We start from the raw sequence: 15,074 nt of genomic DNA, 5'->3' as shown, positions 1-15,074 counted from the left end.
TGCAATGTAATCAGGTGGTTAGAGCGTTGGACTAGTTAACTGTAAGGTTGCAAGATTGATTCCCCCGAGCTGACAAGGTAAAAATCTGTCGTTCTGCCCCTGAACAAGGCAGTTAACCCACCGTTCCTAGGCTGTCATTGAAAATAAGAATGTGTTCTTAACTGACTTGCCTAGTTAAAAGGTGTAAACAAATACAAATTTGGCCAAATTGGTTTCCAAATATACTGATTTCCAATTGTTATGAAAACTTGAAATCGGCCATTCCGATTAATCGGTCGAACTCTAGCTCAGGCAATGTAGAAACAGTCTACTTTATTTACCCAAGACATAGCTTGAGGTGACATTGATTGGACAAACATTCAATGCACACAAGTATCATTTTGGTTTTATTCATGAATTTTCTTTCAAGTATGGAAGACATTTCACAACACAGATGGTGTTTTACATCAAGTATCACTGACAGTTGAGTTGTCCATGTTCTCCCACCATGCAGTTCAAGTTCAAAGCTTAAACACACTGAGCAGGAAATAGATATCGGTACAGCACATACAGTATGTCAATGATAAACACACCGGTCATTGATTGTCTTAGTGTTAGATTTATCTGAAATGTTTCCCCCCTAAATAGTCATATTGGTCATGCCATGTCTGTGTCAAGGTGTGCACACCTTTGTTATTCCACAAAAAATATGAAGTATGAAATTCTTAACGACCAACAGAATATATCCAAGAGGAACAGTGGTTATGGTATGAAATATTCTTAGCATCAAGGCATCTGGATATAAACAGAGGGATACTCAGCTTGTCATCAAGTAGCACTACCTCCCCGGATACCATTTGGCTTCTAACCATAACAAAATACAACTGAATGATAATGCCAGATCAGGAACACAATGGAACAAAAATAATAATCATGCCCAGCATTGGTAAGTTGTAGTTAAAATGACTGGTAGACCCCAGTGTTAAGCTTTAGTTCAACACTAACCTTGTTCCCCCCAGACTGCATTAAGACAACACTGTCACCATAGATTCATTTGGTCCAGTCTTCATACTGAGGTACTGTATGGTAACAGTGTTTCCAGAAACAGAACTGGTCCCAGTTCAACTCAAAAAAGCTAAAAGAGAGCCAGTCTAAAACGAAACATAAATACAGTTACATCTCAACCATACATGCTTTGATAGCATTGATAACAGCTACAACTTCATTATCTGTATCAAGTATTAACTAAATTCAGTTCAAAACAAAACATAAATAAGAGATCTAGAAATCAGAAATTAGACTGTTTGTAAATTGCATTCTAGTCAATGGCTCAATACTCTACAAGAGGGACCAAATGACAAAGTGTTTCCTCTCCTCTGCTTACATTTCTCTCTACCCACAGCAAGCAGTACACAGCAAATACCCAGTGAGGAAAAGAGAAATACAACTGCCTTGAAAAGGGCATGCAAAAAGGATACACCTTTCCATCTGTGATTCAGAGAAGGTTCATTCCCATATATAAATGTAGTTATGAACAGTTGTCAGCTGAGAGGAATGTTAGGAGTCTGTAGTGTGTGTGTATGCAGAACATAAAACACTGGTGTGCCTCATATTGGAATTTAGTTATGATAACAAAAAATAATGTACAGCAAATCTGTACAGCAAATCTGTACAGCAAAGTTTGACCTTTAAGATCAAAGACTTTGAAACTGGCGTCACTTAAGAAACAAAAATAGACATTTGATTAAAACAAGTTAAAATCGAAGTTGTACACACAAAAACGGATCCTGTATGTTATCAAAGTGCAAGAACTGAAGAAGACTGAGGCAATGCAACACTGTTGGTGAGCAAGAATGGAGAGCAGATGAACTGAATATCTAGTCAGAAACCATGTGTCCATCCAGAGACCACTGACAAACCGCTTCATAAGGCACTTAAAGTGTCCACGACTGTCTGAAGGTCCAGAACTCTGAACAAGTCCAGAATTCCATCCCATCTCTGTGGGCGCTCAGAGGAGATTTCTCTTGCCAGTAGATTTCAACATGTGCTGCCCAAACTAGAGGATGGGAAAAGAGACCGAGGAGCAAATGAGTTTCCAAACGTATCAAATATTAGATCAGAAACCTTTATAAACCAAAAAGGTTTGTCATGCTTGCACTTCTCTTACCAGGGGGGTGTCTGGACGTGGTTTCACTACAGGGGCTGGGGTTTTCAACCGGGACTGCCTTACCTAGAGGACAGAAAAAGGTAAGCAACTGACAACCCAGACACACATCTTTGTTGTTGCACAATCATACAGTGTAGATGGGAAATGATATAAGGCCCTAAAGGAGGATTCCTAACAGAGAGTAATGTAGTATCCGTGTTGCTCTTACCAGGGGAATCTCTACTTTCTTGTTGGTCTTGGGGAATTCAGAACAGAAAGGTTTCAGTTCAGAGGCTGGGAAGTCAAACTCCTTGTCCTCACTGCTGTTGTGGCGATAGCGATGGGCGAACTTGCGCTTCAGGGCATTAGCGATAAGAGACGCAGCGTCTGTGGGCTCTCTTGGTTTGGCTTGGCTCTCCTCTGGCCGTCTGGACAGGAACACACAGGGATTAAGGAAAATCAGTACAGGTTTCAGTTAATAAAACAAGAGAGTTGTGTCCATCTTCTGTAATGTAGAAGTCAGACCATGAACACGGTGCCTACCTCTTGGCGGGGCGCAGCTTGACTTTGCCAATGTCTTTGAGCACGTCCAGCATATTGGGAAAATCTGCCTGCTTGGGCCCCTGGTCCAGCAGTGTCTGGCCCTCAGTCTTCTTCCCACGGCGCTCCTGGATGAGGTCAATGACTGAGAAGCTCTGCTGGAGCCCCATGAGTGGGGGTGGAGGGGGAGGAGGCGGCGGGGGAGGCGGAGGGACGCAGGGTGGAGGAGGGCCACCTGGGGCGGGAGGACCTCCTGGGGATAAGAAATGTACAGATTAGTCTGACAATTATTCCATGAAAAGCTGCCATCTTCAGGCAGATATACATCATTACAGTGAAAAAAAAAAAAAAAAAACTCTTACCCAACAAAGGAAGGGGCTGAGATACAGTTTTCTGTTTTGAGGATTCTTCTTTACCTTTTAGTGTGTGTGTGTTCTGGGGTCTCTCTCTCGTACCTGGTGTCAGTGCGTTCTGCTCCTGGGTCAGTACTATCTGTGCGATCTGGGCTCTGAGTTTAGCCAGCTCTGTCTCTAGAGCACTGATCTTCTGGATGGCCTCATCGTTGCTGCAGGTCTGACCCTGGGGCTCCGGCTCGGCCTTGTACAGCCTGGGTAATGACCTCCGTCTGGGCAAAGGTTGTTGTCTGGGCTGAGGCGGGTGAGAACGAAACATGAGCCCTGACGGTGCCTCTGACCTGAATGGGACCGATGGTATACAAGCACCATATTAGAAAGCAGGAAAGAAATTCATGGAGTAATACACACATGGAAAGTTAACAAGCGCAAAGGAACTCCCTAATAAGCACAGTGTGGGTCAATAAACAGGGGCAACATCACGGCTTGAGAAAGGCTGCCTGTGCTAACGCCCTCTCTTTTCTTACCTCAGTCTCCCAAATCCAAACCAGTCATTTTTCTCCTCCTCGTCGATCCAGCAGACATCAGCCAGAGAGGGCAGCAGTCCATTCCGTCTCCCGGCGCTATTCAGGACACTACTGTCCTCAGTGTAAGGATCGAGCTGAGACACAGGGCAGCCATGTTAATTAATACACCTAAACATTCTGTCTATTTAACCACGTGAGGTATTCTCTTTTCATGACTCAAACTTCATTCACACTATTGGAAACCGACCCTGACAGACATTTGATTGGCTACAGTTGACTTTTAGAAATGGAGCACATGACAGCAACTGAAGTAAGCCATTTTGATGCCATCCGTCAGCCTGTCGAGGTCCATTCTTAATTATGCAGTCTGTCAACAACCCCTCGAGGTCTATTCGTATGCTGTCTGTCAACATGAGCTTAAAGTCATAGAAAAAGACAGATACCTTTCAGGGGACAGTCCAAGAGGACCAGTGTTTCACCTATATGTATTTATCAGCGGTGATCTAACTATACCTACACACACTGAGTATACAAAACATTAAGGACACCTGCTCTTTCCACAATAGCTTTGACCTGGTCAGTCTACGACCCCTTACTGACATCACCTGTTAAACCCACTTCATTCAGTGTAGATGAAGGGGAGGAGACAGGTTAAAGAAGGATTTTTAGGCCAACCGAGACATGGATTGTGTTTGTGTGCCATTCAGAGGGTGAATTTGGAGAACAAAAGACTTCAGTGACTTTGAACGCGGTATGGTAGGTGTCAGGCGCATCAGTTTGAGTGTGTCAAGAACAGCAACGCTGCTGGGTTTTTTACACAACAGTTTCCCCTGTGTATCAAGAACGGTCCACTAATCAAAGGACATTAAGCCAACTTGGCAACTATAGGAAGCATTGGCGTGAACATGGGCCAGCATCCCTGTGGAACGCTTGACACCTTATAGCATCCATGCTTTGACAAATTGACGCTGTTCTGAGGGTGAATGGGCAAGACAAAGATTGAAGTGCCCTTGAACGTGGTATGGTAGGTGTCAGGCACACTTTTTGAGTGTCAAGAACTTCAACGGTGCTGGGAATTGAGGCAAAATGTTTGGTACAGTAATCCATCTACCTCAAGTTATTTCAGCCACACCTGTTGCTGTATAAAATAAAGCGCACACCCATGCAATCTCCATAGACAAACATTGATAGTAGAATGGACTTACTGAATAGTTCAGGGACTTTCAACAGGGCACCTCATAGGGTGCCACCTTTTTAACAAGTCAGTTCATTACATTTTGGCCCTGGTCAAGTGCCGTCAATGTGAAATGCAAACATCTAGGATAAACAAGGGCTTAGCAACAACGTGGTAGGCCACACAAGCTCACAGAACGGGATCACCAAGTACTGAAGCGTGTAAAAATCTGTCCTCTTTTGCAAAACTCACTACAGAGTTCCAAACTGCCCCAGGAAGCAACGTCAACACAAGAACAGTTAGTAGGGAGCTTCATGAAATGGGTGTGCATGACCAAGCAGCCGCACACCAGCCTAAGATCACCATGTGCAATGCCAAGTGCTGCCATTGGACTCTGAAGCAGTGGAAACACATTCTCTGGAATGATGAATCCTGCTTCACAATCTGGAAGTCCGACAGACAAATCTGGATTTGGCGGATGCCAGGAAAACTCTACCTGCGTCAATACATAGTGCCAACTGTAAAGTTTGGCGGAGGAGGAATAATGGTCTGGGGCTATTTTTTACAGATCGGTCTAGGCCCCTTAGTTCCAGTGAAGGGAAATCTTAAAGCTAAAGCATACAATGCCATTCTAGAAAATTCTGTGCTTCCAGCTTTGTGGAAACAGTTTGGGGAAAGGCCCTATCCAGTTTTAGTATGACAATGCCCCCCTGCACAAAGCGAGGTCCATACAGAAATGGTTTGTCGAGATCAGTGTGGAAGAACTTGACTGGCTTGCAACAGAGCCCTGACCTCAAGCCCATCAAACAACTTTGGAATGAATTGGAACACTGACAGAACCAGGCCCAACCTCACTAATATTCTTGTGGCTGAATGGAAGCAAGTCTCTGCAGCAATGTTCCAACATCTAATGGAAAGCCTTCCCAGAAGAGTGGAGAGTAACTGTAATAGCAGCAAATGGGGGGGGGGGGGGCACGACACATTAGTCAACAGTACAAAGTTACTGTTGTAGGTTGCCTAATGATCTGACCTAAAACAGACATACTGTATTCCTTACAGAAAGGAAGGACAGCTAAAGGGAGGGAGAGAAGAAAAAACAGTAATGACAGGACAGATGAATGTAAAGACTGAGCAGGGCAATGATAACATGACTATCTAAATTAACTGTTGTGTTCTGTTTAACTGGAACTTTCTAATGCAAAAAAATAAATACAATTGGGATCAGACTTTAAATCTAAACATTAAAAAGGCACCTTGATATTTTATTACCAATGAAGAGCAACATAGCCTAACTTCCCCAGACATTAAATCAGCACCTAGGTCCATGTTATTGGTCTCATGACATTTCCTATTCTGTTTAGTGTTGAAGCATCAAAACAAATGAACAAGCTGGCAAACACTCTTGATGAGGGTGATTAGATCAGAATACATCAGGCCAGAGAACGCCAAGATAACGTGACACTTGAGCACAAGGTAAAGAGCAGTGACACAGAAACAGTGACAGACACGGAAACAAAGTCACATGGAAACAATGTCCCACACAGATCATACTCCGTCAAAGTATGGTGGCGGACATGTTATATGCCAGCCTCCTCTGTCGCAGAAACAGTTTTACCTGAAAATGGACCCTGGGGCATGGTTTAAGGGGAAGATTGGTGGCTATTCTTCTCACAATACTCCTTGAGGAGCCATACGCCTTGCCTGAAAAGCCAAAGGCCTGTCAAAATAAACACACAGGTCTATGGTTAAGTACTAGAATCAAGATAATAAGACAGTATAGTAGAAGTGCAGTATGGTGGAAATGCCATTCAGTCCTCCTCTACTTCTGGGTATACATACTGTACTGTACATACTGTAGTTGCTACACTGCCTGGTTTCGATTTCCTCCTTAACTTTATTTATTGGCGAGAAGCTGTAATTTTATTTTAAATGGAAAAATATGCATACCTTTATGAAAACACCATTTCCCACCACCATGCTAAATTGGCTAAATGCTAATCCTGGATGTTGTGTATTGCCTTCAGCCAACCAGGTCAAAACTATTAGCGGCATCACATTGACGAAAACCAAGACTGTACTCAGGGCAGACTTGGTTGTAGCTAAATATGTTTGAGTTGCTTCAAGAACAAATTTAGCAAACTAAGCCTTTACCTAATCTTAACAATTATCCTAACCTGCCACATTAATTATCCAAACCTGCTGCATAATTTCTTCTAACCTGCTAAGAAAAGTCACTCCTGCTAGTCAAAACCAGCAGACCCACCCTGAGAAATCTTGGTTTTCACTAATGCGATACAGCACTGCCTTAGGTTAGAGGTGAAAAAACAGATTGCTGCAACCTGATTGGCTGAACACAACATCCAGGATTAGTATTTAGCCACTCTACCATGCTGGTGGTACACATATTTGTCCGGTTTTTCTCCGCTTTCACCATTAAATAAAGTTCAGGAGGAAATCGAAGCCTATGCAGCCTGAATGGAGAATGATTTAAGTACGAAACGGTTCACAAGGGATATGAATGTAGTCCCGGTGCATACAATGCGTTTGGATGGTAAAATGAAAACCACTCAATATCGCCAACTGCCGACCTTTAGGTAAATAATATCTGGTCTGATCATGACTGTACTCCATGGTATGGGGGAAAATTAAAGCACTTACCAGGTCCATTTCTATTCTTGGACTTTCTTTACTCATTCTATCGATGTGTTTTCACAGAAGCAGTTGTACACAAGAAAGCATCTTCTTTGTGAGGTAGTCTGGGGGAAAACAGGAAGACAAACAGGGGTAGAAATACCTGTAGTTAGCATTGTGATATTTTGGCCTTGCTCCAGATATTCTAAATGTGTTTGTTTTTATCCTAGCCATCACTTTGGACTTCTCTTTGTATTCACACTATACAGAACAAAAACAAACTCAACATGTGAAGTGCTGGTCCCATGTTTCATGAGCTGAAATAAATGATCCCAGAAATGTTTGATATGCAAAAAAAGCTTATTTCTCTCAAATTGAGCACGATTTTGTTTACATCCCTGTTAGTGAGCATTTTTCCTTTGCCAAGATAATCTATCCACCTGACAGTTGTGGCATATCAAGAAGCTGATTAAACACAATGATCATTACACAGGTGCACCTTGTTCTGGGGACAAGAAAAGGCCACTAAAATGTGAAAACAATTTTCACACAACACAATGCCACAGATGTCTCAAGTTGAGGAAGCATGCAATTGGCATGCAGACTGCAGGAATGTCCACCAGAGCTGTTGCTTGAGAATTAAAATGTTCATTTCTACCATTAGCTGCCTCAGTTGTTTTAGAGAATTTGGCAGTACATCCAACTGGCCTCACAACCACACCAGCCCAGGACCTCCACATCCGGCTTCTTCATCTGCGGGATCGTCTGAGACCAGCCACCAGATGAAAATGTGAGTTTGTGCAACTGAAGAATTTCTGCATAAACCGTCTCAGGGAAGCTTATCTGCGCGCTCGTCGTCCTCACCAGGGTATTGACCTGACTGGAGTTTGGCTTCGTAACTGACTTCTGTGGGCGAGCGGTTCACTTATGTTAAATGCCCCATGGTGGTAGTGGGGTTAAGGTATGGGCAGGCATAAGCTATAAACGAACACAATTGCATCTTAAATCGATGGCAATTTGAAAGTACAGCGATATCGTGATGAGATCCTGAGGCCCATTGTCATGTCAGTCATCCACCACCATTACCTCATGTTTCAGCATGAAAATGCACGGCCCCATGCCACAAGAATCTGTACACAACTCCTGGAAGCTGAAAATGTCCCAGTTATTCCATGGCCTACATACTCACCAGACATGTTACCCACTGAGAATGTTTGGGATGCTCTGTATCAACGTGTACGACAGCGTGTTCCAGTTCCCCCCAATATCCAGCAACTTCACAGAGCCATTGAAGAGGAGTCCGACAACATTTCACAATCAACAGCCTGATCAACTCTATGCCAAGAAGATTTGTCTCGCATGAGGCAAATGGTGGTCACACCAGATACAGACTGGTTTTCTAAGCCACACCCTTACTTAGAAAGAAGAACTGCTAGAATATTTATTTCAATTGACTGATTCTCATATGAACTGTAACATCTTTGAAATTGTTGCATGTTGTGTTTATACTTTTGTTCAGTGTATATATGGTGAAGTTGAGTTCTCAGCTAGTTTTATTCCCTGCCTTTTCTAGGGACCCTGTCTAAAAGCTCTCAAGCCCCCCCCCCCTCCATACATTTCACCTGACACCCAAAAGTACATTCTTAATGATTAGCAGGACAGGAAAAATGACAAATTCACACTCATCAAGAGAGCATTCCTGGTCATCCCTACACAGTGAAATCAATGGTGTACATTTCAACTCTGACAGTTTTAAAAAGTACACTATTTTCAGTGAACATATGAATCCCACTGAACTGGTGTTAAAATAACATTTTTAAAGTGCTAAAGATTTAAATCTGTTGCAGTATTCCCCATTCAACCATTAGTGTTCAAATTAACTTATTCAAATGAACTCTATTGTAGAGTAATGCGCAACCCCTACAGTGTAAAACAGAACACTTCATTTAGAGTAAACTCGAATAAAAATGAACACCTGAGGTGTTGACTGTATGGGTGTTCACTGGGTGGTGCAAAGCATCATTTGCAGATTTCCCAGGGTGCCTTTTCTTTGGGTTCATTTTTATTACCACCCATGACTATATTTGTTAGTGACAGAGACATGGTTATTGAATTCTTTCCTTTTAAAAAGGCCTGTGGCTTTCACCAAGTGAGTACCTAGGTGAATTCCATCATTAAAATTAAACTCTTTGACAATACACACATCACATAAGGCCTTAATTTGATGGACTAGTTTTACCCTTACACAGTGGTGCTAGGAAACTCCTGGTTTACAGACCACATCATGCCCACAAGTCACAATATCCTGGCTTGCAAAGTTATATACATTTACTTTTGGAATCAAGCCAGCGTTAGGCTATCCAACAGTTTGAATTTTTATTCACCTATAACCTGCATTCAGAATGAGGTTCAGGGTTAGGAAAGTTGATAAGAAGACGACCTAAACCATTTAAACTGGAACCACCATTTCAGTAAGGGGTGCAATAAATCTAACTAACTGATTGGATTAGTTTAAAACAATTTGTTATGTTTGTGTAGCAGAAGTTTAATAAATTAATCAATGTACATGCAAAAGCATTAAAACAAACCTACTTGCAGTTGGGAAATATGATAATGATCAGCGTGATTGATGGGACTGTTTTACTATCCAATGTGCAAAACCGCTTCTACCCCCAAGCCATAAGACTGCTGGACAATTAATCAAATGGCCACCCAAACTATTTGCATTGACACCACCACCGCCCCTTTGTTTTGACACTGCTGCTACTCACTGTTTATTATCTATGCATAGTCACTTTACCTACACCTACATGTACAAATTACCTCAACTAAGGTTTACCCCCGCACAATGACTCGGTACCGGTACACCCTGTAAATAACCTCATTGTATTTTATTGTGCTATTTTTTTCTTTATTTAGTAAATATTTTCTTAAAGCCGCATTGTTGGTTAGTGGGTTTGTAAGTAAGCCTTAAACGGTAAGGTCTACGACACCTGTTGTATTCAGCGCATGTGACAAATAATATTTTATAACTCTGGTTATTAACACCAACAGTGATGGTTTTAATACACCATTGAGTATAAATTTCACTCTTAGAGTGAATTGAATCCTGAATTAACACTAGAAATGTTACACTGAAACACTGGCCAATTTGCTGTGTACTGCCAGTGATCTGGCAGACTTAAACATAATTTACAAACAAAGCATTTGTGTTGGAGTGTTCACCTGGCTATCCGTAAATACAATTAAATAGATAATGTCCTTAAATGTCCTTAAATTAAATGATTTTAGGACTGACCCCAATTAGTTGACTGTTCGGTCAATAGGCGGTTGGTCAACCAATATTTTTATTTTTTTGAGCAGTAGCAAAGAAATAAATAAATATATATATTTTTCGACTTGGGCTCACATATAGGACTATGGATAATCCCTAATATGCATATAGGCGTTTTGAATGAATCATCACCTTTGAAATCGCTGTCCATTTCATTGTGTTAGGTTTTGACCCATCCACAATGACCATGTTTCTACTCAGTTTCAACCTACTGATTAACTTCTTTCTTCAAACTAATCCATCACAGTGACGTGAGTTTTAAAAGAACATACTGTTTTGACGATAAGTGTTTGATGCGATTTTTGATTGCATTTGCATTGAATCCACAGTGGTTAGAGGGACAATAGAGCCCCGAGTAACAGGCCATTAGTGGCCTGATGATAGTTAATGAGTAGGGTACTACTAACATGTCCAGAGTGCATGAGGAGATTACTCTGAGTCAACAGTCATAACATTTAACTGTGGTCATGAGGCATGACTGCCGGTGCGGCAGTATAGTTGATTTTATTAAAGCACATAGGGTGTTGTGAGATTTCAAAACCATGACTAGAGAGAGACTCAACGAATATAGTAAAGAGCTGCTGTTTTTAGGAGTAAGTCTATGTTTAAGTTGTTATTCAGCACTGTAAATACTTTCTTCAGACGTTGTCTAAGCCATTAAATGAACGTTCTCCCTACTTCCAAATATTAGCCAAAAAGCATTGAGCTGAGCTCAACTGGGGTTTGTCCTGGTGCAGCAAAATACCCCCCAAGGGATGCCAGTTTGGATTTGGCTTCACACCAATCAAATCACATTCTAAAGCTGGGTGGACACTGCACGACTTTCAAAACCCCATCATCACTGAGTGTCTCCCATTAAACGTCTGTCTTTCCTTTAGTGTGTTGCCAACGTAGTGGTGTGCACATTAAACGATGTGAGACGGTGGTCACAAACTACAAGAGTATTCACTTGGTCATGAAGATTTTCGATACCATGCTGTCTCACAAAAACTATCATGTGATTCGATTTAAGTAGCATACAGAGTTTAAATATCTAGCCAACATTTTGAAAATGACAATAACATTGCTTGTGAACTTCAGAGCTGTAAAGATCTGGCACTTGCTTTTGTTGAAGGGAAGTACAAACGCATACTAGTAGCTGTCGCTCCTGCTTGAGGGTCTACACATTCTGGGTGATGCAAAACGTCATCTCACTGGCTTCTCTGGCAAGCTCTCACTGGCTATTGCTGATCAATTTGGCGTTGCACATCTCACACTACAAGAGCATTGCAGATTTTATGCCGATAAAATGAAACCTGTTTGAAAATATAGGGACGTCTGGGACTGCTAAAAGACGAGATCCGCAGCCCTCAGATTGCGTCTTTGACCCGCTCACATTAAAAGAGCGTCGGTGATGGCCACAAGACCTGAATAGGCAAAGACATGGGGATTTTTTCTCCAATCTCAAAAACTTGTCCGAGACAGCTAAATCATGGCCAAAATTGTGTAGTGTACACCCGGCTTTCGCAAAATGTCATCATTGTCAGACAAACGTGTAACTAACATGCTAAAACTGCACTTTCCTAAAACCATGGATGGAGATATGGATTTGGATCGTGGTTTTGACTTAATTCTCTGTACAGGCCAATGATTCTGAACCAACCATAAATGCATATATTGTGCCTAGATGTAACCTAGTAGGCTCACGTTAACTAGCTAGCGAATTTATCTGGTTCATTTTTGCACATGAGGGGAAGTTAGCTAAAATGCTTGCTAGTCTAGTTAGCCTATGAAAACAAAAACGAAAAGCATACTGTATGACAGAGCCATAGACCGCTTTGCCAACATGAAAGAGAAGAGGGTGGTATTGCGCATGCAACACACACATTATATTTAGCAACTGATTGGACTAAATCGTTTTTGTTGTATCTTTACATTTGTTTTCATTGTATTAAACTAAACATATATATAGCCTTGTTGATGTTTAAGTTGAAATTGTGCTGGAATAGAAGAGGCAGTGCTCCTGTTGTTTTCTTGCTGACTTGCAGTAACTCTGTGGGTTCTAAATCAGTAGTTGTTTAGTAAACTGTCTAAAACATTTAACTTGCTTGACCATGCTGCAGGTTTGTTGCATGCAATATTTGCTTTGTGGATGTCACTGGACAGATGTTGCTCTCCGGTTGTGTGACGAAACAAACGTATGTGTAGTTGAATTTATTCGGCCAGTGTGGCTTGTCTTGTTGTTGTTACGGGCTTACTGTATTATATCATGGTGGTGTAGGTCCTTATGATTCCAAAACCATAAAGCGACGCCTGTAAATAATGTTCAGATTGAGCTTCGGGGCTCTTAACAAAACTCTCCCTTATAGAAGACGCCTTCATCCAACGACATGTGTAATGTAATGGAAAGGAGTCATGATCGGGCTAGTGCTACGTTAGACAACTCACCGGCCTTTCTGACTTGCAAACTACTGCTATAGCAAGTTGCTGTGTGTAACTAAGCCTGGTTTGGCTTAAGTTTGGGACGAAAGCCATACATTTCTGGAAATATCCACTGCGTAACGAAAAACGTAACTAGGTTTTGAACCACTGAATCTCCTGACATATCCCTCTGAGTCTTAAGTAATTAAGCAAGTATAGTTATGTTAGTTGGTTGGCTAACGTTAACTAAACTAACAATTTACTGTATATAGCTAACGAAACCTCTTGTTAACCAAGGCGTTTTGAAAGTAGACAGTTAACATCGAGTCTAGCGAAAGGTAAGTCATAGCACAGTTTGTGGATCGAATTTGATAAATAAAAATACTTACGAGACTAACTTTGTCGACATCCAAGGAAAATGTGTTTCCCAAATCTCCACTCTAGTCTAGAGTAACCGCGTTCCTGGCGGAGTGAGTGGGCGGGATAAAATATTTATTTCTTGACGTATGGGTTGTTGGATAATTTTTATGAACCAATCGGCATTGAGACATTGTTTAGACTGGGCTTGTACTATAACTTTATGATACTATTATTGGTTGATTATAATAAATAACAGGCCAACTGACCAACTGGAGTTCTTGTCATAAAGGACGCGGACCCAAGGTCTTGGTTTACAGACAGCAAGTAACAAAATATCAAGTTCCATCAATTCCTTGTCTGTAGTTTACTGTCACTGTCTTTTTTTGTGAACAATTTGGTAAATACAATACATACATACATTAGTAATTGAACCACAACAGTAATCAAGGTCGTGACAATTTGTTCCAGTAATGTATTTGTATGTATTATTTATTTAATCAGGGAAAACCCATTGAGACAAGGGTCTCATTCTCAAGGGTGCCCAGATCACAGTAATGCAACAATCGAATACAATGTGAAACAAAACAGCAATGTAAAATAATATAAAAGAAAAACTGTTACATTCATCACTTGCTTTGGTAATGTTAACATATGTTTCCCATGCCAATAAAGCCCCTTGAATTGAATATATATATATATATATATATATATATATATATATATATATATATATATATATATATATATATATATACTGAACAAAAATATAGATGCAACATGCAACAATTTTACTGAGTTACAGTTCATATAAGGAAATCAGTCAATTTAAATTAATAAATTAGGCCCTAATCTAAAGATTTCACATGACTGGGAATACAGATATGCATCTGTTGGTCACAGATACCTTAAAATAAAATGAGGGGCTTGATTCAGAAAACCAGTCAGTATCTGGTGTGACCACCATTTGTCTCATGCAGCGCGACACATCTCCTTCGCATAGAGTTCATCAGGCTGTTGATTGTGGCCTGTGGAATGTTGTCCTACTCCTATTCGATGGCTGTGCAAAGTTGCTGGATATTGGCGAAAACTGAAACACGCTGTCAAACACGTTGATCCAGAGCATCCCAAACATGCTCAATGGGTGACATGTCTGGTGAGTATGCAGGCCATGAAAAAACTGGGAAATTTTCAGAATTGTGTACAGTTCCTTGAGACATGGGACCGTATATTACCATGATTCAAACTTGTTTTGATCCAAACTTGTTTTGCATGGATTCTGTGAGGCGGTTAGCTTTTAACAGCTAGGACCGAAATTTCTTGTCCCGGATTCCAGCTTACCAGAGAGGTTAAAGTCTGCTTGAAATAGCCGCTAACCTAGCTAAGCTGCTAAAGTTAGCCATCAAGCTAACAAAGTTAGTCCCAGATTAGTTTTCCAATGGAGCCCTCTTTGTCTGGAGAATAAATTAACGGTTCCAGAGCTATAGGAGCTGTATCTACTACGCTTTGTTTCAGGACAAACTGGATCGCTCAGAGTTCCAGCGCTGTAGGAGCTGTATCTACTACACTTTGTTTCAGGACAAACTGGATCACTCAGAGTTCCAGCGCTGTAGGAGCTGTATCTACTACGCTT

At 41.2% G+C, this 15,074-nt stretch overlaps 1 protein-coding gene across 1 annotated transcript; it reads right to left on the bottom strand.

Annotated features, from left to right (window-relative positions):
• Positions 1-369: 369 nt before the first annotated feature.
• LOC123991324 (mitochondrial fission regulator 1-like) lies at positions 370-13,574 on the bottom strand. The gene is made up of 9 exons (XM_046292807.1): positions 13,474-13,574; positions 7,378-7,475; positions 6,335-6,436; positions 3,546-3,679; positions 3,121-3,359; positions 2,669-2,918; positions 2,355-2,553; positions 2,147-2,209; positions 370-2,035 (listed from the first exon to the last, which is right to left on the bottom strand). The coding sequence occupies exons 2-9, from the start codon at positions 7,411-7,413 to the stop codon at positions 1,988-1,990; spliced, it is 1,071 nt and encodes a 356-aa protein (XP_046148763.1). The 5' UTR covers positions 7,414-7,475; positions 13,474-13,574; the 3' UTR covers positions 370-1,987.
• Positions 13,575-15,074: the final 1,500 nt, after the last annotated feature.

This window comes from Oncorhynchus gorbuscha, linkage group LG12, assembly GCF_021184085.1.
Source record: "Oncorhynchus gorbuscha isolate QuinsamMale2020 ecotype Even-year linkage group LG12, OgorEven_v1.0, whole genome shotgun sequence".
NCBI classification, from domain to species: domain Eukaryota; kingdom Metazoa; phylum Chordata; class Actinopteri; order Salmoniformes; family Salmonidae; genus Oncorhynchus; species Oncorhynchus gorbuscha.
The sequence above is the reverse complement of the archived record's forward strand: the minus strand, read 5'-3'. Positions and strand labels throughout refer to the sequence as shown.